The 26,066-nt window shown below is 33.5% G+C and overlaps 1 protein-coding gene across 1 annotated transcript in view; it reads left to right on the forward strand.

The window, feature by feature from the left end:
- LOC135689951 (BOS complex subunit NOMO1) overlaps window positions 1-20,345 on the forward strand; it is a 29,175-nt gene extending 8,830 nt beyond the window's left edge. Inside the window, exons 6-35 of the mRNA XM_089108535.1 lie at window positions 922-994; window positions 1,951-2,028; window positions 2,463-2,531; window positions 3,385-3,528; window positions 4,252-4,341; window positions 4,885-4,938; window positions 5,611-5,727; window positions 6,312-6,452; window positions 6,932-7,054; window positions 7,524-7,665; window positions 8,384-8,454; window positions 8,942-9,005; window positions 9,738-9,874; window positions 10,290-10,374; window positions 10,686-10,749; window positions 11,090-11,188; window positions 12,092-12,229; window positions 12,576-12,655; window positions 13,158-13,329; window positions 13,671-13,707; window positions 14,076-14,162; window positions 14,835-14,948; window positions 15,532-15,594; window positions 15,852-15,916; window positions 16,382-16,439; window positions 16,864-17,145; window positions 17,969-18,070; window positions 18,403-18,525; window positions 19,253-19,342; window positions 20,004-20,345. Of these exons, the coding sequence (XP_088964661.1) occupies window positions 922-994; window positions 1,951-2,028; window positions 2,463-2,531; window positions 3,385-3,528; window positions 4,252-4,341; window positions 4,885-4,938; window positions 5,611-5,727; window positions 6,312-6,452; window positions 6,932-7,054; window positions 7,524-7,665; window positions 8,384-8,454; window positions 8,942-9,005; window positions 9,738-9,874; window positions 10,290-10,374; window positions 10,686-10,749; window positions 11,090-11,188; window positions 12,092-12,229; window positions 12,576-12,655; window positions 13,158-13,329; window positions 13,671-13,707; window positions 14,076-14,162; window positions 14,835-14,948; window positions 15,532-15,594; window positions 15,852-15,916; window positions 16,382-16,439; window positions 16,864-17,145; window positions 17,969-18,070; window positions 18,403-18,525; window positions 19,253-19,342; window positions 20,004-20,111 (3,070 nt within the window). The 3' untranslated portion in view covers window positions 20,112-20,345. The remainder of the gene's footprint in view (window positions 1-921; window positions 995-1,950; window positions 2,029-2,462; window positions 2,532-3,384; window positions 3,529-4,251; window positions 4,342-4,884; window positions 4,939-5,610; window positions 5,728-6,311; window positions 6,453-6,931; window positions 7,055-7,523; window positions 7,666-8,383; window positions 8,455-8,941; window positions 9,006-9,737; window positions 9,875-10,289; window positions 10,375-10,685; window positions 10,750-11,089; window positions 11,189-12,091; window positions 12,230-12,575; window positions 12,656-13,157; window positions 13,330-13,670; window positions 13,708-14,075; window positions 14,163-14,834; window positions 14,949-15,531; window positions 15,595-15,851; window positions 15,917-16,381; window positions 16,440-16,863; window positions 17,146-17,968; window positions 18,071-18,402; window positions 18,526-19,252; window positions 19,343-20,003) is intronic.
- The last annotated feature ends 5,721 nt before the right edge of the window (window positions 20,346-26,066 follow it).

Raw genomic sequence — 26,066 nt, forward strand, 5'->3', positions numbered from 1 at the left:
GTTTTAACTACAACAGCGTCCTTGGCAATGAATTCCAGACATTGTGTATAACGGTTTTTCAATTAGAATGCTCTCTGGCTACCCTTAATATAGGCCTGTCGACAGGGGGCAGATTTCCCCAAGCCCCTAGCTGAAACCGGCTTAAAAAATTCATTAAAATATTTCTAATAATGACGTCAACAATAAAGATTACTGGTTTTTTGACATTATCACGGACCAGTATATGCACCCAGTGGCATGCAAATTCTTATTGAACAGCCTATTGATAAGTTGATTTGCTCATTTATAGCCTATCAATCAAATGCTCCCTCTTGTCAATCAAATGCTCCCTCTTGTCAATCAAATGCTCCCTCTTGTCAATCAAATTCTCCCTCTTGTCAATCAAATGCTCCCTCTTGTCAATCAAATGCTCCCCTTTGTCAATCAAATGCTCCCTCTTCTCAATCAAATGCTCCCCTTTGTCAATCAAATGCTCCCTCTTGTTAATCAAATCCTCTATCAAAATATTGTCATACGCTTTAGAATATGTTGATGTTTAACTCTTGCCTGGTATAACAGCTATTAGCATTTTGCGACTGAGTTGCTTAACTCGAGAGCAAGAGCAGCTGATGATATTTGCCGCTAGTTGATCACAAATTTTGGCTGATTTCAAGACAATATTCCTATATTTCATTGTGATAGTCTCGCTCTGCAAGACTGCCAGCTGTAAACTTATTACCAGATAAGACATCGCTCAAACTTTAGTCAATTCAAATTAAAAAAATCTTTGTAATCATTGCGAAACAATGCTTCACTAATTTCTATCTTTAATTCTTAGCTTTTATCTTATATTATCTCTACTCTATTATTAATAACGTAATTATTTAATAGGGCTAGGCTTTTAATTTCGATTCTATTTTGATTGCCAAATTATTTTTGCAGATTTTCTTTTGCGAATGTGATGCCTGGAACATATGAACTGAAGGCTTCGCATCCAGTTTGGACCATACAACAGGTATTACATAAATTAAAGAATATTATCGATTTGGTTCATAAACCTTGACGTGTAAAAGCTACTAAGAATTATAATTGTGAATTCCTGTGGACCTTGTACATGAGAGTACCAAATAAAGTGCAAACGAGTACTTAGATCAAGCGAGTTGTGGGTAGTTGATTATCCTCATCCAATAATGGTTGATTTGAGGTTTGTGTAATTGCGCCTTGTGGAGTGCTGCAAGCTTTTGATGCTTTGAACATCTTTATAGAAATTCAAAGTCTATCGGTTAGGCCATTAAACATTCTCGGCCCATTCTGTGTAAATGCATTAATAGGCGCAATGTTCTTTGTCGGTAGGTCATCGATTAATTTTTAACAGCATAAGAAAAACGACCTTTTTTTAAAAATGTTTTTCTTTCAACACCTTAACAATTTCCGCCAAAAGGTTTTCCTTGAACTTTGTGCTTGCTGAAACGTATGAGAAATTACAGGACGTTTTTTGTGAATAATATAGTGATAAAAACCTTCCTGTGTAAATATTTTAGAGATGTCACAATATCTTCTGCCTTTTCGAGCACAATGTATATTTGCTCGATATCTACAAAGCCTTGTAGTTACTTGATCCTACGAACGTATCAACCCTCTTGAATTTCCCAGCATTTTCCAGTTGTTAGATTATTCCATTTGTTGTGAATTACATAGATGCCATTTCAACTGGTCTAATTCACAAGTTATAGATAACATTGGAAGATGTCACTCGCTGCTAGTCAGTCAAATGACTAATTATGTGTTAACCAAGTTTCTTCTTTCCCGGTTCTCTTTCCTGACTTGGTCCGGGTCTCACGGTTGGCCTTTCCAATCTTTTTTCCGGGCTTCACGAATGGCCTTTCCAAACTTTCCTAACTTAATCCGGGTATTGTACAATTTTCAACTGCTTAACTTCCCGGTATTTAAGCTGAATCTGCTCTTTTTAAGGATGCAAAACCGGTTGTTGTCAAAGACGAGAATGTATACTACCCTGGCTTAATTATGGTCTCTGGATATGACGTCAAGGTATAGTAAGCTTATTGACACAGCCCCTTTAGCTCAGCATGCTCCAGCACATTGATATTGCAACACAATCCTTACATTTCTTTGAAGAACGGCTCAATCAAGAATAAGAGCATAAATCCTTTTTTTCATTGCATATCTTTAGATCTTTGGTTCTCTTAACTCTAACTCCAAAGCAACAACTTTTTACTCTAAATATCAATGAAATTCACACAAAAATTAGGAAAGTACAAAATCATCCTTGTTCGATTTGCTTTGATTATAGTTTTGATTAAATAATATTTGTTATTAATATCCATTTCTTGAAACTATGACTGAGAAGATCATAAATTTGCATTAATTGAATAGAAATGCTAGAAAATTGTTTGTTTATCTTGAATCGATTTGAAGTTTGCAACCCAGTTCTTCGAATTAAGGCGTTTACTGTTTTAATTTAGGGTCACGTTCGAAGTGCTGGCGAGCCCATTCAAGGAGTGATATTTGTTCTCTTCGCCGAAGAAAAGGCGGTAAGTGTTTTGTATTTATTTTTACTGATTAACTGCCATTACAAAACCGTTTCATATCAGTTTGAAAATATATTTTTGCTCAGTCACTAGTTTGCGCTGTTTCTTTTAATTGCACGTGTCTGTATTATTGTGCGTTGTGCATCGTCACCTTAAGAATATACATGCTGCCATGTTTTCATCTCAGAAAGCTTTCTTTAGGTTTGTTAGGTTTAGATGTCTTTTTTTTCTTCTGCCTTTTGAAGCACAACGTATTTGCTTGATTTCTACAGTGTATAACAACTACTGGACCCGACAATCATATTGGCTTTCTTGGATTTGGCAGCCTTTTCAAGTTGTCAAATTAGTTCAATTTCTTTTGAATGACGTAGATACAATTTCAAACAGTCTAGTTTAACATTCTGTGTTCTCCATTTTTGTGTTTTTCATAGCCAGTCCTTTATTCAAGTGATATTTCATCATTCCTCTGCCTGTTTCACTTTGCAAAAACTATTTTCCTTCAAATCTAAACAACAAATTGGAAAGTAAAGTATGCAAAAAGAATCCCGAGTTGTTTTTTTCTCAGAGACCTCTTAAATATGTTATTTATATTTCCGATTATCACTTTTTGCAGTTTCTTATCTAATGCGTCAATTTTTGTGTCTCTAATCGCCATCCTTAAAGTTTTTGTAATTTACGCAAATCTTGCTACCAAAATCCAGACCACGTAAAACCGTGCGCTTTATTAAAACAAAACAGCATATTGTGCAGAGGCAGTTGTAGCTGTTGAATTCCATTCTTGCAAGTATCGATAGTTTTGCAAGACCTTCAGCAAGTGCGAAAGTTCCTCGTTTTTGACATATATTTTGTTTTATAGCAAATGTCTGGTTGCACTGAATTGCCTGAAGATGTTGCACAAAAGTTAGCGAAACGTGTAAACTTGCCTCAAATTTGTAGTGTCTTATCAGGAGAGGATGGCGTATTTGTCTTCCCCAGTGTACCAAGTGGCGACTATACGCTGGTAAGAACTTTGTGCTTCTCATTATTTTCTGGATTTGTAGTTAAAACTTTTTAGTTTTCAAACCAGTGCGAGTTATTAGCAACGGATTTAAATGCTCCTTAAAGAATGCCAACAAAAATATAAGGGCGACCTCCATATGTATTTTTATCTAAAAAATCACAGTGACGCCCTCTTCTTGTTACTAGGTGTGCCATGTAACAATGTTCTTGGTCACACTCCTATTTCTTTGCCAATTGGGTGGCATTCGCTTTTTTCAGACGACTAGAATTTGTATTTCTTTTTTTGCATTCTTTTGGAATTCAGAAGGAATTTGTATTTAAAAATGAGTTTAGATTTTTTCTTTGAAAATCGTAAGTACACTTAAACACTTGCCAGATTTACTGTCCATCTAAAGAAGTGTGAATTGTCATTTGGTAGCTTCTTATAGAAGGTGTTGACTGCGATGGGAGGTGTCCGTTGTAGGGAGATGTCTGTTTATTGAAGTTTCATTGTAAGCCTCATAATGCCCTTTTTTCAATTCCACATTGAAAAGCTTTACTGGGCCAACTAGGCATTTTTTTTCTACCACGAGAACATAATCTTTTTTAGAGATCTAAATTTTTTCTCTCTTAAACTCTTGTTTATAAATAAGTCAATTTTCATCCAAGCATCCTGAAGTTTGGTTTTTGATGGATTTGTTTTGATGACAAATTTGTTTTTAATTTATAGTTTATCTTTACCCAGGTACCATATTACAGCTCTCAAGGAATCGTTTTCGATGTCGTACCCACAAAAATCACTTTCCAAGTCAATCTTAAAAGTGTGATGCTTAAGGTAAAACTTTGCTTAATTCATAGTATTATAGAATGAGCTTTTTCAAAAAGTAACAGCAATTGATTCACGGCCAATTGCAAGCTTTCTGCCTGCCCAAGTGTAAAGAAAATTCCCTAGGCCTTGTATAGGTTTAAATGGATTATACTGAATTTCGTCGTCCTTGATTACATGAAGAAATACCAAATCGCTCCTAATACTCTATTCGTAACTCGAAGCTTGTAAAATGGCGTCTTATTTGAACTTTATTTTTATGTACGCCACTTGGTTCAGAAATATGTTTGGGCAATTGAAGCTTCTTTTTGTTTTTCATCCTTCTAAATTTCAGTTGTTTTTCTATGTTTATTTGTTACAAAAGATTTAGTGCTTGCTGTTTTTCGTACCATATGAAAACGGTCAATTGGTTTGTGATCGGTGTACTTAAATCTTCGTACCTGCAAATGTGTTTTCATAAACGTGCATCAAATGTGGTGTCCTTTTTCATAACTTTTCGAATATTTTGGTGTGAGTTTCAGTATTTTGTTCAGTGCGTATGTTTCTTTCTAGACACCTTTCCAAGTGCATGGATTCTCTGTAACTGGCAAGATAATTGATACCGAGGTATGCACAGCTTTTTATTGCATAATTATATTTTTCTTTGTTCCTCTAGCAATTTTCAGTACTGTTCGGAAAATTGTGTTTATTTAGCGAAAATTAAAATGACTGATTTTATATGATTTTACATGAAATTGAAATGATTTGCGAACTTGCCTTCGAATTTTGGTTACCTAATGAAGTCAGCGTTGTTTAGAATTCTGATGAATGATGACAAGATAGTAAACTTTTTTTCAATAATGATAACACTAGTAGTATATAATGACAAATTAAATCAAGAAATGTTTTGTTTTATGCTTTCAAATAAACTTATAAGTAGCGAAAAAGTATTCATGAAAAATATTATATTGTGTAAGAAGGAAGAACCGCAGGATAGGCTGTCCATCGGATTCTGTGAATCTTGCAATGAGTGTTGTTATGAAAGATATACAGGAACAAAGCAATACGACGACAAGAATCCAATGTCAGGAAATAAAATTTTCAAAATGAATTAAATTTAAAGAATATACTAATATTTCGCCCCGGCATACAGGGCTTCATCAAATATTATATTGTTTGTAATAATGGCTTTTCTTTTGATTGTTTCTTTTATTATTTGATTTTATCGACTAAAAAACGAATCCTGCTCTAATTTCAAATTTTAATTTATTCATTTAAAGAACTTGTTTCTCGTTGTAGGGTAAAGGAATCCAAGGGGTAACTGTCAATCTTGGCAAAGACACGAAGCCTGTTATCACAAATTTTGATGGTGTTTATTTGGTTGAGAATGTTACATCCGGGACATATCAGATTGAGGTAATGGAAGCAGGGGATGCATTGTTTAAAGAATTGATATCTTGTGAATCATTGTAGCAATTCTATATGCTGGTAACTGCCAAAGTTGGTATACACTCTGTTTCGTAGAGGTGGCAATAAGCCAGCTTCCAGGTTGATAACGAACGACCAGTTTCAAGCAACAGCAAAGTTCGCGTGTTGTTGACAAATAACGAATCACCAAGTGAAATCACATAATCCAGCTACTAAAACATCACCATATGCCTGACTGGATGGCATAACATTACAATAAACAACATAGTGACAAAAATTAATGTAATACGTAGATCTGCGTGATGCATTTTCATTTGAATGTTCTGTGACAAAATTGATACTCTAAGTCATCTTGTATATGGAAAAGTGCAGAACAGATGTAAACCCAGCATTCAAGATGTGAAATCGAATAAATATGGTTTATTGGACAAGAAATGGAACTTATTTGTTTCCTCGCTTTTGAGATCTCAACGTTTCCTCTCTTCAAATTCTTGCTTCCAATAATTTTATTCCTAAATATCGTTTGTTTCCTTCAGAAGTATGAATATCTTCTGAATCATTTCCTTTTTCAGGCAAGCATTCAAAATCTGTTTTTCGACAAGACTGAAGTCCATATAAACCCGAACAGCCCACATATTGCCGATATTCAAGTGAAAAAGTTCAGCGTTTGTGGTGTGGTTGAAATCTCTTTTTTGCCTCCAGGATTGTCTCAGGTATGATGACGACACATAATTTGCCCTTTCTTTAGGGAACAGTAATTTGAACAGTGATTTCAACGATAGCAAAGTAACTGCTGCCATAAAGCCAGTTTTTATGCATCCTTTTTCACGCATTATCACAGAAGCTTTGGTATTATTATTTTTGTAGTACCTTTTGATAAGAAGCCCTTCGAGTTCGAGCCCTCACAAATCAGCCTGTCTCGGGTTTCGAAGTCCTGAAATTTGCTTGAACTGGGAAAGTATTTTTCTGTCCCCTGTATAATAACCTATAAATTCCTTTTGTGTCAGTCTCTTTGCTCTCACTTTTACATTCCAAATACCTCACCGAATGAATGCACTAGCAAGCTCTCCAGTTACCCACCATCACTTGTTATTGACGATGCACGACTTGCAGTACCTGTCTCTTGCATTTATGACGTCACTCGTTTACTTTAGCTTGCCTATTTGATTATCTTTGTTTATTTGATTATCAGATTGGACAGCGAAAGGTAATGCTCCTTCGCAGTGGTATGACAAATGCTGACATGGTCACTGTAACAGCGGATGCGCATGGCAAGTTTTGTTTTCAGGCTGCTCCGGGAAAATATCAAATTGAGGTAGTTTGCGTTTTTCAAAATAACAATTTGGTTCTTTCGTCTGTAGCCATACAGATATTGAGTAGCCTTCCCCTTCAAAGGAAACCGGGCTGGAGTACCTGAGAATGGCAAAATTCCCTGAAAAGGGATTTACGATGTAACAGTCTTTCCTTTAATGACTTTCCTTTTCCAAAACAATATAAAAAGCAGTTCAGTTGTCTGATGATCTTACTAAGTTTGAAACTCGATGTAGCAACTTAGAACCGTCATTTTTTAAAACGTTTTGCAACAAGTATACTTAAAATTTTCCATATCTTTGAAGATTACGTAGCTTTCTTTTACAGTTTCGGAGGTTAATCGTTATATGCTGTTTCCATGATATGTTGGACTGAAGATTGCTCAATTTACTCTCTATGTTTCACTTTTCTTCTCTGTAGTGTGAAAGTTTTCTGTTGATATTAGTAATGAATTGAGTTTGTTTTTATTGCAGGTTCTCATCAGTCCATCGGAAGCCAAAGCTGGTCTAAAACTGGTTCCTTCCGCAATTGAAGTAGACATCAAGAATCAACCTGTCTTAGATTTGTCATTCAAGCAGTTTCTTGCATCTGTTTCCGGAAACCTGAAATGTATCGGTATGATTTCAAATAATTTTTGTCTCGTGTTTTATAATGCAGTTCTTTTAAAGGCATATCTTTGCTTATATTTTAAATCTTTCGTAGTTTTGTTCCGCCAATTGTATATGCTTATTAACTACACTTGACTGTTATTAATAATGCTTTAATCTTTGTTATTTGAGATTGCCAGAGATGGATGTTTTCTGGGATATTTTCTGTAATTAGAGTAATATAACTGTAATTTTTCATTGTTGCAAGTTGTAAAGTTGATTGCCTTGAAAACGTTTGAAGGGTCTTACTCCAAAAAATACATGGAATGACATGAATATTCAAACGAAAAGAATGATGAAATGTTTGTCTATTCATTTTCTTCCTGCACTCCCTACTCAAACAGGTTATACTAACTGACCAAAAAGTTCAAATGTTGATAGGTTTTTAGAAATATAGGTAGAATAAATCTTCTAAACCACAAATATCAACATTACATTAAAAGCAAGTAAAAATAAAAACCTGTTTACTATTTGATATTTGCTAAGAATTGGTACGCGAAAGGTCTAGAGAATACTTTATGTTATAATAACAGGTTATACTAAGGTGTTTTACCATATGATGCGTGATATTACACCATTTTAATACAATACCATAATGGAGTAATGCCATATGCTTAGTTAGAAACGTTGTTTGAAATGTTGCTTTGTATCTTAGGACTCATTTTAACAGTTTCCTTTGCCAATAGGGAGCTGTGATGATTCCAAAGTAACGCTTTCATCTGTTGATCGACCAGGCCAAGAGAAACTTCAGAGTGAGGTAAGAATGATCACCTATTTTAGAAATTGCTTTGTAGCAAATACTAGAACTTGGTAGGTTGCTGCCTTTTTTTATAATAAGCTTGTTTATGTCTCCAAGATTTTTTCGTAACTTTATGTAAAGTGAAATTTCAATTATGAGTCATATTCCAACAACGGGTGCCACCAAACAAGGAACAATTTATTCTCTCCCAGAATTTCCCTCCTGCATCCAAACGTTTCTGTACAGCGTTATTATGCACTGAGCTCAGTCTGATAAACTGTACAGATAAACGACATCTTATATGGCGCAGTTATTTCTTAGATTTTATTGAGCAGTACCAAATACATCTTGATGTTCTCAAATGCTTTTGCGCTTCATTTTTTCAGTTCGATGTAGCTATCTATTTCGAAATGCGCTCTAAAGTTTGTTTTCAGTGTTTGCACAAATCTTGTCACCTCATTCAAAACTCTGGCCAACAATGCTACTGCTGATTTTTCATTTGTAGATTGAAAAGTCAGAAAAGGGGACAACGTTTTCTTTTGACAAAATCTTACCAGGAAAATACAAGCGTAAGTCTCTAAATTGCTTTGTTTTGTATAAAAGGGTTGTCTAATATTGTTTTTAGAATATTACAAAGTTTTGAAATCAAGATATCAAGGTATAAGTGAAGTAATCTATTGTGCAAAACAATAGATCTGGGGATGAATGCAAAAATAAGCTTTAATTTTTGTAAGCAATGCAGCATCGCTTGTTTGTTTCGTTTCTTGAAGAACAAACTTAAACAGAGTTGTTTTTATTTTGTGTTCCTGGGCCAATTACAGTCGATTCTAGGTTGAGCAATTTTCACTGCTGGCTTATGTTGCTCTCGACTACTTTAGCCGTGCTCTTGAGTTAACATCAGTTTACGGCCCTTCTCCACTTTCAATTAAAAGTTTTCATTTAATTTTGTTTTAAGATGACTAAAACCCACTGCTGACAAATTGACTTGATCGAGTTGTAATTTTGCAAGCAACAGGGAATTTTTGCATCATATTTTCTCTCAAGATTTTTTCGATCTTGACTTTGATTTCGGTTCATCTTTTGGTCATCATAAGTTTGATGTTTATAATTTTTTTGCAAATTAATTCTTTTCAGTTTTTATATTTCACTTAAAAAGGAAACTTGCTCTTTTTTAAAAAAATCGTTTTTGAGATTTTGAGAATGTAGAAAACTGGTTTGGTGTGACGAGAAATTTTTTGTGCAATTTTGAAGTTACTTTAATTATGTAAACATGACAAGTAATTTGTGCTTTTTAATTGTAGTAACACCTGTTCGAGAAAAATGGTGTTGGGAGCCAAGAAATTTGGAGATCGAAGTCAAAGACAGCAATTTGCACAATCTACAACTTAATCACGTTGGATTTTTATTAAAATGTGTTTTATCGCACAATGTGACTCTGGTAAGTTTTGCATGGTCTGGTTCGATCAAGTGAATGTTCTGCTAGTTTCACTTTTTTGTTGAATAAAAGTTTTTTAAAGCAATCTACTTGCCCAATCATAGTGTCAATAGTGATTACTTGACTTTCACCAGGGTCCGTGTGCAAGCAAAAACGAAGTAGAAATTGCGTGAAAATTATGAACGTATTGAAATAAATGTTAAAAAGTATATATTAAATAAGTCAAAAACACAAACGTACATAATTCTTCGAAAAAACAGCAATATTAATCAAGACGAGATAGCTCTAACACAATTTTGATGTTCACGTCTCTTTTTTTAATACTTTGCAACCTGCGATGAATCTTTGAGTAGAGCTTAAGTTGATTTAAATTAAACGCTCTCCAGTTTTTTCACAATTTCCTGTTTTTTTTGGGCAGAATTTTGCGCTGGAAGGCAGTTCAGCACAAGTTGGCTCATTCAGCTTGAAAATGGGAAAGAACAAGTTTTGTCTCACGGCTGCCGGTATGGGCCTAATTATTCCTTGGCATTGTAATATTAAAAATGGTTATTGTTTCACTAAAATTTATGAGTAAGAGTTTTAAACATCAAGATCAAGAAATGGAAAAGATAGTTTATACGGCCACGCTTACATGGCTTTTCGGCAGTGCTTTTTCTTGTCTCAATGATAACTTTTTATTTTATTACCAAACTTGTAATAATTCACGTTTCTCTGGCAAACGTACTGTTGTCTGGTCTCATTTAGTGTGAATTTGTTATTGAAACCAAATAACTCTCGGTTTTAGAAGTCTCTAATTTGCAAGCTCCTTTTTAAGGTATCTATCATCTCACGCCGATATCATGCTACAAATTCGACCAAGATGTCTACATGTATGATACGTAAGTATTGTATGGCGTTTTATGTATAATATACAGTAAACAGTAAAACCATTTATTGTACATTGTAAATTATATATTTAATTGTACGGTATTGGTATACGAGTCTTTGTAGAAAGCATCCAGAAAATTGTATCATGCCTGTTTCATCTGTTTAAACAGTCTTCTTGAAACTTAGTTTGCATTTGATTCGGCTTCAGACGCGGGTAGCTGTAAAAATATGGCCTATTGTTTAATGCAGCCAATGGGTATTTATATAGATGGCCACCGATATTGATCCGGTCATGGTATTCTTGTTAGCGTCTTTGCTTTTGAAATAATATTTTGCTCTGTCCCATTCCAGGTCAAACCCAAAGGAATTGGCTCTGTCAGTTGTAAAGTATAAGCTGGTGGTCATTGTGAAGTCCCAGAAAAAGCTGGATGATGTGTCTCTAACTATAAGGTGTGTCATGGTACCAGTCAGTGACGTTACTTTGATAAATTCGTTTTTTGTGATCTTTCAATGGACATACGGCTGTTATGCTGGATTTGATTTTTGTGTTTTTATTCTTCTGTCAATATTAAAGGGATGGCTCATAGTAAAAGGAGCTTGACTGGAATCTTCCAAAACTAGATTATTAACGCGAGGCTCAATATACAGGGGGGGGGCTGGAGGGCTAGGAGGGGGGGTGATAGTTAAAATGTTGTGTCACAGGTATGTGCTGTGAAATATTTCTTAGATTACAAATAACAGAGCAATTTGCTATAAAAATTCCACACAGTTCTTCAATATGTTTAATATCAAAGATTGAAATCTATTTGTGATGCAACGCTTTTATCCAAAGCACACCAATATAGTGTCCAATAATTTGACAAACAGGGGAGGGGGGGGGGTCTTGACAATCTTCAATTGGCTGGGAAACTTTGTAAGCTAGTAATGCAAACGAATAAGCGGAGAAGTGATGTGTTATTGGACACAAAAGTGAATATTTTCAAGAAAACATATACGTTGGCGTTGGTAACCATGTTTATTTTTAGTTTTAAACATGCCTGTATGAAAAACATAATACATGTCAATTCACATTTTGTTAAATAGTTTTTATTATGAAAAAAAGTCTTCTATTGCAGCTTTCATAAACGCCACATCCTTTATAAAACTAACTACAGATCAGATGTGATCGACTAAGAATCAATGGTGATCGACTGTTTAGATCGAATGTAATAAACTGTGAAGATCCAATGTGATCAAATACTGATCGAATGTGATCGGCTATAGATTGAAGGCGATCAAGTATATAGATAAAATATGATCAACTACTGATTAAATGCTATCAATTTTTTAATAATCTGATTTGCTTGATTACAGATCAACACGATCAAACACAGACGAGACAATAACACCAGTTCTGTTGAGACATGAAGCTGCCCAACAATCTACAAGCAATGATACGAAGCCAGTTGATATTGATCAGGTGTTTGAGTATCAAGGAATTTACTGGGCAAGGTAATTGGATATGTGACTCTTGGGTTTTATGTAGCCTAAGTACATGGCATCAAGCCATTGATTAAACCCAATCCCTTATGGCATTGATGTATGGCATTTATTTCAAAGCTATTTCGTATCTTGCCATAAGTAATTACATCTCATTTACCTGGTAATTTTTAAATGGTTTATAGTTCTAGGAAAAGTTACATTTTGAATATCTGATCGGCAGAAACAGTATTTTTTTGCTCTTTCTACTAGCTGCTCGTTTGATTGCTTTGGAACTGATGGTCTATGAAAGGAAAATTTTAGATTCATTTTCACCATTTTATTGGTTCTATTCTAACATTAACTCTTCTGTTGTTAGGGCTAATGAAGAGGTCAAAGTGACTGCAACATCAAAAGAGGTTCTTTTCAACCCAAGCACAAAAACGACGGTTATTCAAGGTACGAGGTTTTTGCAAACAGTTTTCTTATAACAGCTTTGCTTGATAAGGAAGGGGATGGACAATCTGTCTAGAGAGTAGGTAATTGTGCTTGAAATGCTACTAGGAATAGATAAGGAATAGGAATAGCGCCTGTTCGACACGATGTTAAGTTTTGTCAACAGTGTTAGCTTATCCGTTTCTATGAGTCAATTTTCAACGTCGTTTATATCATTCACAACATGGTTTGTGGATTATTATACAACCAAGGCAAAGAAGGGAAACATGGTTAGCTTCAAGCTTACAAAAAGCAGTACTGCCCAAGAAATTAGCAATTTGATTAGGGACAAGAGGCACAAATCTCTCATTTCTCAAATGTTTACTTCATTGACATATTTTTTGCTATTCTTTTTTCTTGCATTGTTTACATCTAATAACAGAATCTTGTACTGTACATTATAACTACATTAAGCACCCTCTTTGGTGTTGAGCTGTGTTATTTGAATCAAACTTTGTTTTTCCAGGAAACTGTCCTGGTGGGAAGTTGGAGTTCGAAGGAAAAGAAGGCATATTCATTAAAGGAACTGTTTCTCCTCCGCTGAAAGATGTTCTCATTACAGTCAAAACATCACCAACTGAGAATCACAAAGAAAGCAGAACAATTGCCACACTGACGGATGAAAGTGGCGCTTATAGGTGGGCCTTGCGTAGAAGTCATTTTTCTCGTTGTGGAGAATGCTTGTGGAGGGGGACGCACAATTGTGGTGAAACATTTGGCGAGAAAAATAGAGTACCAATGTGTGACGTCATCAAAAATTTACTCTTTGAATATTTAAGCTTTGACCACATGAAGAGCATTATAAACTACCCCTAAATGTGAAAATTTTGTTTAATATGTTAATCATTGGATGAGATATGGCATTTTCACTTTTGAATTTGTATGAACTTGAATAGGCATCTCGAATTTCTGTGAGTGATTTTAGGTCTTAAAAGTGAACTTATGAGTTGTCTTTTAATTGTATTATCTTTGCTTATAGCGTTGGACCCATGCACAGTGATATATTGTTTGAAGTTGTAAGTATCCGTTAAATTCTATTGCAATAGAGGAATTTTTTGATACCAGTAACTAGTTGAAGAAACCTTAATCGCTACTTTGTCTTCTTTGATCCTTAAATTTACATTCTTGTTCCTTTGTTGCACCTTTTTTAGCTAGGCCATACCAAACAAGTCAACACCAATTAATATATTTTCGTATTAATATATTTTACCAAGCTGCTATCGCTTTATCTGTCTAATGTTTATCCTTCCCTATACACTAAGCCTCCAGCCTTTTAAGGACATTCCCATTGCTTAATAAGTTTATTCAATATTCATATATATATAACTGTCAATTACTCATCTTGTGACGTTAAACATATCCAATCTTTTTTTTTTCATTTCAGTCTGCGAAAAAGGCTGGCTATGTCATCTCTGAAACTTCAACCAAAGGCACTTTTGCTGCCATGAAGTTGGGTCAAATAACAGTCAAGGTGAGACTTCACTAATTTCATCAGTACCAATTGATTGCCTGTAGCCCCCCTGCAACATTAGAGAAGCACTTGTAACTCAGGATTAACCGCATTAAAATATATTGAGTAGATCGCCGAGAGTCTAGACGTCACCGTATGTAAGAAAGAAGATATCATCGAAAGACATAGTTTGTGATTTTTCGTTTAGATTTTTATTTTATTGATACCCAGAATATAAGATTTTTCAATTCTTGATCAATTTGTTCTTTCTTTCAAAGCTTAACCTTTGTCTTCGAATTTCAATCTTCCACGTCAATGTTTCTTCCCACCTTGCCTTTGGTTCTTATCTGAGTACTAATACATTGTCTACATTGATCAGTCCTAATTCTTGCTAGAAGTTCTTAAATCACTGGGTGACGTCATCTAGATTTTGGTACATTTTTTGGACGACTTCTGCGCTTTCGTTAGCTCTTACAATAATAAAAATCATATAATGAATTATCGTCCACTCGATAAAAAGAAATGAAATTTTTGAAAGTTTTACGTCTATTTTAACCCATCGATATTTTTGAAAAGGGTAGGACTGAGCACATGAAATAAGCCCTAATATTAATGTTCTGTTGGAAGTGATTGCAGATTTTTGTTGTTTACCAGATTTGACTATGACTTATGCCTAGTTATTGTTTATCTTAGATCGTCGATGAAAGCGACAAACCCATGCAAGGTGTGCTGCTGTCACTGAGTGGTGGCCAATACCGTAGCAATACAATCACACCAGAAAATGGAGTCTGGTCGTTCATAAACCTGGTAAGGCTTTTTCAACTGTTCCCTACAATGACACGGTTGCAGGTGACACGCCTCTTTATAGCTTTAAGTCTGCACAAACGCATGTCTGGAAAAAGCTGATTATTAATTTTAAAATAATCCCTGAATTTCTTTTATTGATTCAAAAATCGATGATTTGTGGCCTGTTTGCCCTGTGTAAAAACTTTGATGCCAGCTTTTGTGACTTTCGTATGGAAGTTAAAAGAACTATGGTCATTCCCAATTTTGAAAGTAAAGCACTGTGCAATTTATTAATAATAGATTTTTTGGATGTAATATACCATAAGTCTTGTCCTTCCTTCTCTCTACCACATCCAAAGCTGTTTCTCTCTTTATCAGCCGCAGATGCAAGATCTTTGCTCGAGTAACACACTTCATTTTCTTGGATATTTATATGTTTGAGTGCCATCTTTAATAGTGCCATCTTTAATAGTGCCATCTTTAATAGTGCCATCTTTAATAGTGCCATCTTTAATCTGCCACACACATTTTCTACGTTTTATTTATACCATTTCCATTATTTGCATTCCCTGTTTATTTTCTTTACGATAATTGCTTCTTGCAGAGCCCTGGTCAGTTTTTCTTGCGTCCAATGCAAAAAGAGTACAACTTTGAGCCGAATTCACAGGTAATGAACCTCAGAATTATCATTATAAATCAAAAATGAGTTTTGTTGGGGATTAATGCCTGTGACAAGAAATGTATTCAGCTGATGGTTATTTTTAGCTATTTTTCTTTATTCTTCGCGCTTGAAAATATATCGTAAATTCTTTTCGAAAATTCCCAGTGATGCAAGGCTTATTTATTATCGCCATCTTTTGTTTTGCAAATCTTAAAAGCAATTTTTGTAGTATCCTATGCTGTGAAATAATATTTTTATTCTAGATGATCGATGTGAAAGAAGGAGAAGAGGTGCAAATAGACATCAAAGGCAAACGGGTCGCATTTAGGTAAGATTTTTCAATTAACCACCACAGCATTGGTTTACGCTTTGTTTTTCAACATTGATAGCAGAGAAGCATATTTTCCTTAGGGACATTACATCCCGTGAAACATTACATGAATGCAACAGGATAGCGTGTTTCTCCTCCTTTTATTCATCTTAGTGTTAAGGATTTCGTGACAATATAACCCAATTGTCAAGAGAAGTTTTTGGAAAATAAGGGGGGGGGAGAGCCTCAAAGAAAGTTATATTCATTTCAAAGTAGAATATGAAATTCTCAATTTTACTTACATTTCGCGTAATCGTGTGTTTGGTATACCTCCAACACTATCTAACGATTCGTCTTTTGAAATGCCTAATAGTTAATTGTCGAATTATTTAAATCGATTCCAGAAATACTTATCATGCACTATTAATGCTCTAAATTATGTGAATACCTTTTTGAATAAGCACATTTTGTTTTTTGTTATAGTTTCATTGGCTCAGTCACTACTCTTGCTGGTGATCCTGAGAAGAGCATCGCTGTTGAGGTAGGGTTCAACACCATTCATTCATCGAAAACACTTAGCCTATGTCCAGGGGCAGACTGGGTGAATATATCCGTATTTTGCAACTATGACTTGTAAAAGCAAGAACCCAACATGCAGTTTCGGTGAAATTTTGACAGAGTTGTCTTATGACAGCATAGTTTTTGCAGGGAGGAGTTTAGCTGCTGATCAAGAAAATACAGAAATTAAAAGATACATTTTATTACTTAGCTAAAAAGGATCCTTTAGTTTAAGATAGGTTTCTTTACTTTAAAATCATTCTTTGTTGCACACATTTCATAAATCTGTCAAATCTTCATCCGTCAAAAATTTGCAAATTGTCAAATACTGCAAGGATATTCATCACCATCTTAATCGAAAATTAATAGTTATGCTAGCTTCATTAATGTTTATCGTTGCTTCACAGGCAGTTGGCTTGGACAAATGCTCTGAGTTTCACGAGGAAACTGTCACCGATGCCAGTGGATTATATCGTCTCAGGGGACTGCATCCCGATTGCGAATATGACGTCAAAGTGAAACTAGGCGACTCGAATCCACACATCGAGAGAGCTGGACCAACTAGTCTAAAAATGAAAGTTGGCGCTGCTGATGTCGAGCAAATAAATTTCATTGTGTTTTACAAGCCAAAGGCCTTTGAGCTTACTGCAAGCATTGACACAGAAATGGAATGGCTGTCTCACATAAAGGTATCAAAGTGACACTTCATTGAACTAAATTTTATGTCCCAGACAGTTTGGAATCTCTTCCCATTGACTCCAGCATGGCTGCATTTCAATTGAAAACCTTCATTGTTAGAATCATAATGCATGTCTACTAGTGGTTCCAAGGGTGAAATCGTCAAGAATTATGAAACAAACTTCAATTAACAATTTTGTCATCAAAATTTACCTTTTCTGTACGGCATCCTATGTGATATCAATGAATCATTTAAGACCTACTTCTGCCTTTGTGAGGCACATCCAGAAATTTTCCAACGTTTAAAGCCTGCTAATTTTAGCCACATAGATTAGAGGATTTTTTGCCTATTTTGAATATTTTCATTTTTAACATTTGTACGTCGTAGTAAAGTCTAGGCAGAGATTATCTCTGGGAAGAATCTTCCATTGTCAATTTTTCTGGCTATATGGACAAAGGTTTCGGAAAAGATGTTGTTGAAAATGCTAGCATAATCATGATAACGGTCTCTCTCTCTCTCTCTCTCTCTCTCTCTCTCTCTCTCTCTCTCTCTCTCTCTCTCTCTCTCTCTCTCTCTCTCTCTCTCTCTCTCTCTCTCTCTCTCTCTCTCTCTCTCTCTCTCTCTCTCTCTCTCTCTCTCTCTCTCTCTCTCTCTCTCTCTCTCTCTCTCTCTCTCTCTCTCTCTCTCTCTCTCTCTCTCTCTCTCTCTCTCTATCGCTTTCTATCGCTTTCTATCGCTTTCTATCGCTTTCTATCGCTTTCTATCGCTTTCTCTCGCTCTATCTATCAGTGTATATGAGTCATATTTTCAAAGAAACCCATTATTTATTGTAGGTTCTGTTGTACAGAGAAGACAATTTCGATTCTCCGGTTCACTCAGTTTCCCCAGGGCATGTTAAATTTGTTCAGTTCCCACCATTGCCATTGGACAACCAGGTAACAATGCAAAATGCCAAACAGGCATATGCCATTGTATTGATATTACTGCTTATATTGTTGCTGCGGTTGCTATTGTTTTTGCTGTTGGTCTTCTCTTAGCATATCATCTTGCCCGTAACGTTCCAGATTCCTTTCCTTACTTTTGTCTTGTGCAGTTCATTCGACCCCAATTTCTTCTACTATCAATGCAGAACTGTTTTCATTATTCACTACAAACTTTTTATTCGACATATCTTGCAATAAATCTGGTACTTTTTAAAGGTAAATATATCTGTTTTAATCCATTCGTCTTGCACAAGCATTCAGTAGTTTTTTCTTTTGCTCTGCAGTTCTACGTTGTTCGGCTGGAATCAACCCTTTCGAAGAAGACCCACAACTTTGATTCGACGTCAGCTAGTTTCACTACTGGAGGATCATTCAAGAAGCATGTTGAGTTAAAAGTCAACGTAACGGTAAACACAATTTGTACTTATTCTTGTTCATTTCTCTCCTAATTATGCATTCTTTTCTTCGTACTTATCACTACTGTTCTCCATTTTTGTACTTATCTACTGTACATTTGTGCTAGAAGGCCATTTTTTTGCAAGCTGTCATGTGTCTTTTATTAATTGGATTTTTTCCTACACTGAAAGTCTCCTCTGATTGTTTACGCTATCAAGTATTTTATCAGCGCTCAATTGTTGAATGATTAATAAATTCCTGTCAAAGTTGTCCCTTTTTCAACATTTGCGGAAAATATTCACTTGAGTTTATGAAGTGCATGAATTGTCATTAACAGAGCTTTTGAAAACCAGATCTCTAACCGATTTCACTTTGTCTCATTAATTCCTTTTCTTACTTTTTTTCTTTATAACGTTGACCCTTTGTTATTTAAAAAGATTATATCATTATCAGATTTATATTTTGTCGAAGCGTTTTGTTATGGTTGTTTCTAGTTCTTAATCGACATTTTGCAAACAAGGTGTTCTCTTAGCAAGAAACGTAATGATTACGTTTGTTGGAGAGTCAAACTGTTTAAAGTTGCCTTCGATCTGTTTAATGCAAATGCTTATCTAGGTTATTCAATATCGTTCATTACTTTTTTCGATATTTTGCCTTGTTGTTTTTTAATTCTGTTAGGGAGCTTCCCAATAGTTTTTCTATTTCAAATATTAAAGACTAAAATTCTCTTTTTTGTAGAAAAAGAAACTGGAACTGGAACCAACGCAGTCTGTTCTTGCTCTGCCGCTTACCATCATTTTATTTGTTCTTGGTTACAACTACGAAGTGGTACGGTTCTAGATATTATTATTATTATCATTACCATCGTGACGGTAAATAAAACAACTTTTTAAAGGTAGTTTCAATTTGTAAACACCGACAGAAATGATTTCATCAACCTGGGAATCAACCTGGTCTTTCAAATGTGGATGTTTTATGCAAGCATTTCCATTTTATCATTGCTACATTTGTGGAAATAGAAACGATTGGATCAGAAATATGCAACTGAAGTGATAACCTTATCATTTATCGATTCTTGGCAATATCCCTTTATTTTACATTGCATTCAAAATATAGTATTAAAGATTACCTTATTTTCATGATTCGTTATTATCATAATAATGACTAACACCCGTTTGATAGATGATCGCTGATTTAACAGGACGGTCTACGAGTAACAGTTATAATTCGTAAATCGTTGGACAGGGCCGTAGCCTTGAAATCGGTCACATTTTTTGTGACGTAACGGGACGATCTACGCTGCAAATGCTAGATTTTTGGTAGATTGGGTCATGTTTGACTGCAGGATATGTCAGTAGCCGTTTTTCCACGACGTGGTTTCATACTTTTCCTGCTTATCTATATTGATGATTTGACCATACTTTTGCTAAGTATCAAGGGATCGGGAGGCTCGACATTCTCATGGTGAATATTTCGTTTACTTTTCTAGGTAATGGCATTCTTTTCACGTGTCAGAAAGACACTGAAAGGAGACTCCCAAGATAAGTCAGAAAATGGAGCTGATGAAACAAATAAGTCGAAGAAGAAGAAGAAATGATAGCAAATAGTATTTTATTCGATATGAAAATTGGATGAATCAATGAGCAATAATCAACTGCTATGTTCTGCCATTTTTTTTGGAAGACAAATGAAAGATTGCATGCGGTACTTTAAGCTTTTACGCAGAACGATGAAGTGTTGCTATCGATTGCTAAGTGTAATCTAGACATTTGTGAAATTGTTGCTGCTCGTTATGTATGTTGTTTTACCAATCAATTAATTTTGATTCCTAGCATTCATTGATTACAACTTGCTAAACTGTAGGATCTGCATTTCACTAGAGAATTTAAAAAGCAAATATAACCACAACTAGCAAACACCAACCAAAACTATACATGTTTCTCCATTTCAAGAGTTAAGTTATTCAACAATTTTATGTTGCTTTCTCTAACCGATTTCACTTTGTCTCATTAATTCTTTTTCTTACTTTTTTTCTTTGTTCTCCTATTAATTCAAATAACGTTTACACAAAAACTAAGTCTATGCAGTGGCGTAGAATTCATAGGAGGGGCGAGAAATATAGTTTTTCCGACAATAATCTTATGGGCATGTTGATTTTTCCGTATATTTTAACATAACATTAAGACATAAAATCTGAAATGAATAAAGAGATGAAGTCTTATCATTTATTTGAAATTAAGTGTCATGAATCATACGAAATAAAGATTTTTATGTTCATCTCCTTGACAAAGGTATTTTTAAGTATCGTACCTTTTTGAAAGAGATCAATCTAATTCAGAACAACGAAAGAAGTCGTTATTATTAGCTGTGAAATTTTTCCTCTCAAAATGTAAGACTTAGATAAATATACACAACCATGTTATAATCCCGACAATATCAAAAGTTTTCGGGCAAAATAGCAGTTTAGCTTTACAGGGGGGTTTCGCGCCCTATCTGTACCCCTCTATCTACGCCACTGTATCTGTGGGGCCACAAACTTTGGAGAAGCCTGTTGCAATTCATAAATATTTTGGACAACCATGTTTGAATTAAAACGAAAAAGGCCCGAATATTCAATGAATCTACCAATTTATGCTAAACTTAAGATGTTTCAACCTTTAAACAGTAGGAAATGATCCGATATGAATTATGCATTTAAAACTTATTAACTTAACGCAGCCTTTAGCACTATTTCCGATGTCTCAAGCTTAGAGGCTTTCTTTCTTTAACTACGATGGCTGTTGTTGTTGCGTTAAAAATGTTTTTTAAAATTGTTTTCTATCAAACCAGCAGGACAATCCGAGTTTTCAAAATCAGAATTTTACCAGGCTTTAATTCTTCATCTATAATGTTTCTTTGTCAACAATGTGCAAAAACATTTTTTTAATTAAAAAAGCATAACTAAACCATGTTTGAAAAGAAGAAATCTTGCCAAGCTTATAGCCTTTGCAAACGACCAAGATAACTATTTTTGAAAAAATTATGAAAATTATTTATACCAGGTTTGGAACTGCAATTGAACATATACTAAAGATATTTGCATGCATGGAAAACGCTTTTTAAATTAAAAAAGCAAACCTAAACCATGTTTGAAAAGAATAAATTTTGGCAAGCTTATAGCCTTTGCAAACGACCAAGATAACTATTTTTTAAATAATTATGAAAATGATTTATCCCAGGTTGGGAGCTGCAATCGAACATATACTAAAGATAATTGCATGCTTGTAAAACACTTCTTTAATTAAAAAAGCATACCTAAACCATGTTTGAAAGGAAGAAATTTTTCCAAGCTTATAGCCTTTGCAAACGACCAAGATAACTATTTTTTAAAAAATTATGAAAATTATTTATCCCAGGTTTGGAACTGCAATCGAACATATACTAAAGATAATTACATGCTTCTGAAACACTTCTTTAATTAAAAAAGCATAACTAAACCATGTTTGAAAAAAGGAAATTTTTCCAAGCTTATAACCTTTGCAAACGACCAAGATAACTATTTTTGAAAAAATTATGAAAATTATATATCCCAGGTTTGGAACTGCAATCGAATATATACTAAAGATAATTACATGCTTCTGAAACACTTCTTTAATTAAAAAAGCATAACTAAACCATGTTTGAAAGGAAGAAATTTTTCCAAGCTTATAGCCTTTGCAAACGACCAAGATAACTATTTTTTAAAATATTATGAAAATTATTTATCCCAGGTTTGGAACTGCAATCGAATATATACTAAAGATAATTGCATGCTTGTGAAACACTTTTTTAATTAAAAAAGCATAACTAAACCATGTTTGAAAAAAGAAATTTTGCCAAGCTTATAACCTTTGCAAAGGACCTAGAGCACTATTTTTAAAAAAAATTATGAAAATTATTTATCCCAGGTTTGGAACTGTAATCGAACATATACTAAAGATAATTACATGCTTGTGAAACACTTCTTTAATTAAAAAAACATAACTAAACCATGTTTGAAAGGAAGAAATTTTGCCAAGCTTATAGCCTTTGCAAACAACCAAGATAACTATTTTTGAAAAAATTATGAAAATTATTTATTCCAGGTTTGGAATAGCATTTATTTTTATTTGCATTTAGATATATACTAAAGACTTCTGCATGAATGTAAAGCAACTCTTCAATTAAAATGAACGATTATTTTATGTTGGAAAATCAGAAATTTTGCCAAGCCTATAACCTTGGCGAAAGACCTCGAAAATAATTTTTGAAAAATTATGAAAATTGTTTATCACTGGTTTGGAACTGTAATCAAACATATACTAAAGATAATTACATGCTTGTGAAACACTTCTTTAATTAAAAAAACATAACTAAACCATGTTTGAAAGGAAAAAATTTTGCCAAGCTTATAGCCTTTGCAAACGACCAAGATAACTATTTTTGAAAAAATTATGAAAATTATTTATTCCAGGTTTGGAATAGCATTTATTTTTTTATTTGCATTTAGATATATACTAAAGACTTCTGCATGAATGTAAAGCAACTCTTCAATTAAAATGAACGATTATTTTATGTTGGAAAATCAGAAATTTTGCCAAGCCTATAACCTTGGCGAAAGACCTCGAAAATAATTTTTGAAAAATTATGAAAATTGTTTATCACTGGTTTGGAACTGTAATCAAACATATACTAAAGATAATTACATGCTTGTGAAACACTTCTTTAATTAAAAAAACATAACTAAACCATGTTTGAAAGGAAAAAATTTTGCCAAGCTTATAGCCTTTGCAAACGACCAAGATAACTATTTTTGAAAAAATTATGAAAATTATTTATTCCAGGTTTGGAATAGCATTTATTTTTTTATTTGCATTTAGATATATACTAAAGACTTCTGCATGAATGTAAAGCAACTCTTCAATTAAAATGAACGATTATTTTATGTTGGAAAATCAGAAATTTTGCCAAGCCTATAACCTTGGCGAAAGACCTCGAAAATTATTTTTGAAAAACTATGAAAATTATATATCCCAGGTTTGGAACTGCAATCGAACATATACTAAAGATAATTACATGCTTCTGAAACACTTCTTTAATTAAAAAAGCATAACTAAACCATGTTTGAAAGGAAGAAATTTTTCCAAGCTTATAGCCTTTGCAAACGACCAAGATAACTATTTTTAAAAAATTATGAAAATTATTTATCCCAGGTTTGGAATAGCATTTATTTTTTTATTTGCATTTAGATATATACTAAAGACTTCTGCATGAATGTAAAGCAACTCTTCAATTAAAATGAACGATTATTTTATGTTGGAAAATCAGAAATTTTGCCAAGCCTATAACCTTGGCGAAAGACCTCGAAAATAATTTTTGAAAAATTATGAAAATTGTTTATCACTGGTTTGGAACTGTAATCAAACATATACTAAAGATAATTACATGCTTGTGAAACACTTCTTTAATTAAAAAAACATAACTAAACCATGTTTGAAAGGAAGAAATTTTGCCAAGCTTATAGCCTTTGCAAACGACCAAGATAACTATTTTTGAAAAAATTATGAAAATTATTTATTCCAGGTTTGGAATAGCATTTATTTTTTTATTTGCATTTAGATATATACTAAAGACTTCTGCATGAATGTAAAGCAACTCTTCAATTAAAATGAACGATTATTTTATGTTGGAAAATCAGAAATTTTGCCAAGCCTATAACCTTGGCGAAAGACCTCGAAAATTATTTTTGAAAAACTATGAAAATTATATATCCCAGGTTTGGAACTGCAATCGAACATATACTAAAGATAATTACATGCTTCTGAAACACTTCTTTAATTAAAAAAGCATAACTAAACCATGTTTGAAAGGAAGAAATTTTTCCAAGCTTATAGCCTTTGCAAACGACCAAGATAACTATTTTTTAAAATATTATGAAAATTATTTATCCCAGGTTTGGAACTGCAATCGAACATATACTAAAGATAATTACATGCTTCTGAAACACTTCTTTAATTAAAAAAGCATAACTAAACCATGTTTGAAAGGAAGAAATTTTTCCAAGCTTATAGCCTTTGCAAACGACCAAGATAACTATTTTTGAAAAAATTATGAAAATTATTTATTCCAGGTTTGGAACTGCAATCGAATATATACTAAAGATAATTGCATGCTTGTGAAACACTTTTTTAATTAAAAAAGCATAACTAAACCATGTTTGAAAGGAAGAAATTTTGCCAAGCTTATAGCCTTTGCAAACGACCAAGATAACTATTTTTGAAAAACTATGAAAATTATATATCCCAGGTTTGGAACTGCAATCGAACATATACTAAAGATAATTACATGCTTCTGAAACACTTCTTTAATTAAAAAAGCATAACTAAACCATGTTTGAAAGGAAGAAATTTTTCCAAGCTTATAGCCTTTGCAAACGACCAAGATAACTATTTTTTAAAAAACTATGAAAATTATTTATCCCAGGTTTGGAACTGCAATCGAACATATACTAAAGATAATTACATGCTTCTGAAACACTTCTTTAATTAAAAAAGCATAACTAAACCATGTTTGAAAAAAAGAAATTTTTCCAAGCTTATAACCTTTGCAAACGACCAAGATAACTATTTTTGAAAAAATTATGAAAATTATTTATTCCAGGTTTGGAACTGCAATCGAATATATACTAAAGATAATTGCATGCTTGTGAAACACTTTTTTAATTAAAAAAGCATAACTAAACCATGTTTGAAAAAAGAAATTTTGCCAAGCTTATAACCTTTGCAAAGGACCTAGAGCACTATTTTTAAAAAAAATTATGAAAATTATTTATCCCAGGTTTGGAACTGTAATCGAACATATACTAAAGATAATTACATGCTTGTGAAACACTTCTTTAATTAAAAAAACATAACTAAACCATGTTTGAAAGGAAGAAATTTTGCCAAGCTTATAGCCTTTGCAAACGACCAAGATAACTATTTTTGAAAAAATTATGAAAATTATTTATTCCAGGTTTGGAATAGCATTTATTTTTATTTGCATTTAGATATATACTAAAGACTTCTGCATGAATGTAAAGCAACTCTTCAATTAAAATGAACGATTATTTTATGTTGGAAAATCAGAAATTTTGCCAAGCCTATAACCTTGGCGAAAGACCTCGAAAATAATTTTTGAAAAATTATGAAAATTGTTTATCACTGGTTTGGAACTGTAATCAAACATATACTAAAGATAATTACATGCTTGTGAAACACTTCTTTAATTAAAAAAACATAACTAAACCATGTTTGAAAGGAAAAAATTTTGCCAAGCTTATAGCCTTTGCAAACGACCAAGATAACTATTTTTGAAAAAATTATGAAAATTATTTATTCCAGGTTTGGAATAGCATTTATTTTTTTATTTGCATTTAGATATATACTAAAGACTTCTGCATGAATGTAAAGCAACTCTTCAATTAAAATGAACGATTATTTTATGTTGGAAAATCAGAAATTTTGCCAAGCCTATAACCTTGGCGAAAGACCTCGAAAATAATTTTTGAAAAATT

Source organism: Rhopilema esculentum, chromosome 5, assembly GCF_057945365.1.
Source record: "Rhopilema esculentum isolate cy_ngs chromosome 5, ASM5794536v1, whole genome shotgun sequence".
NCBI classification, from domain to species: Eukaryota; Metazoa; Cnidaria; class Scyphozoa; order Rhizostomeae; family Rhizostomatidae; genus Rhopilema; species Rhopilema esculentum.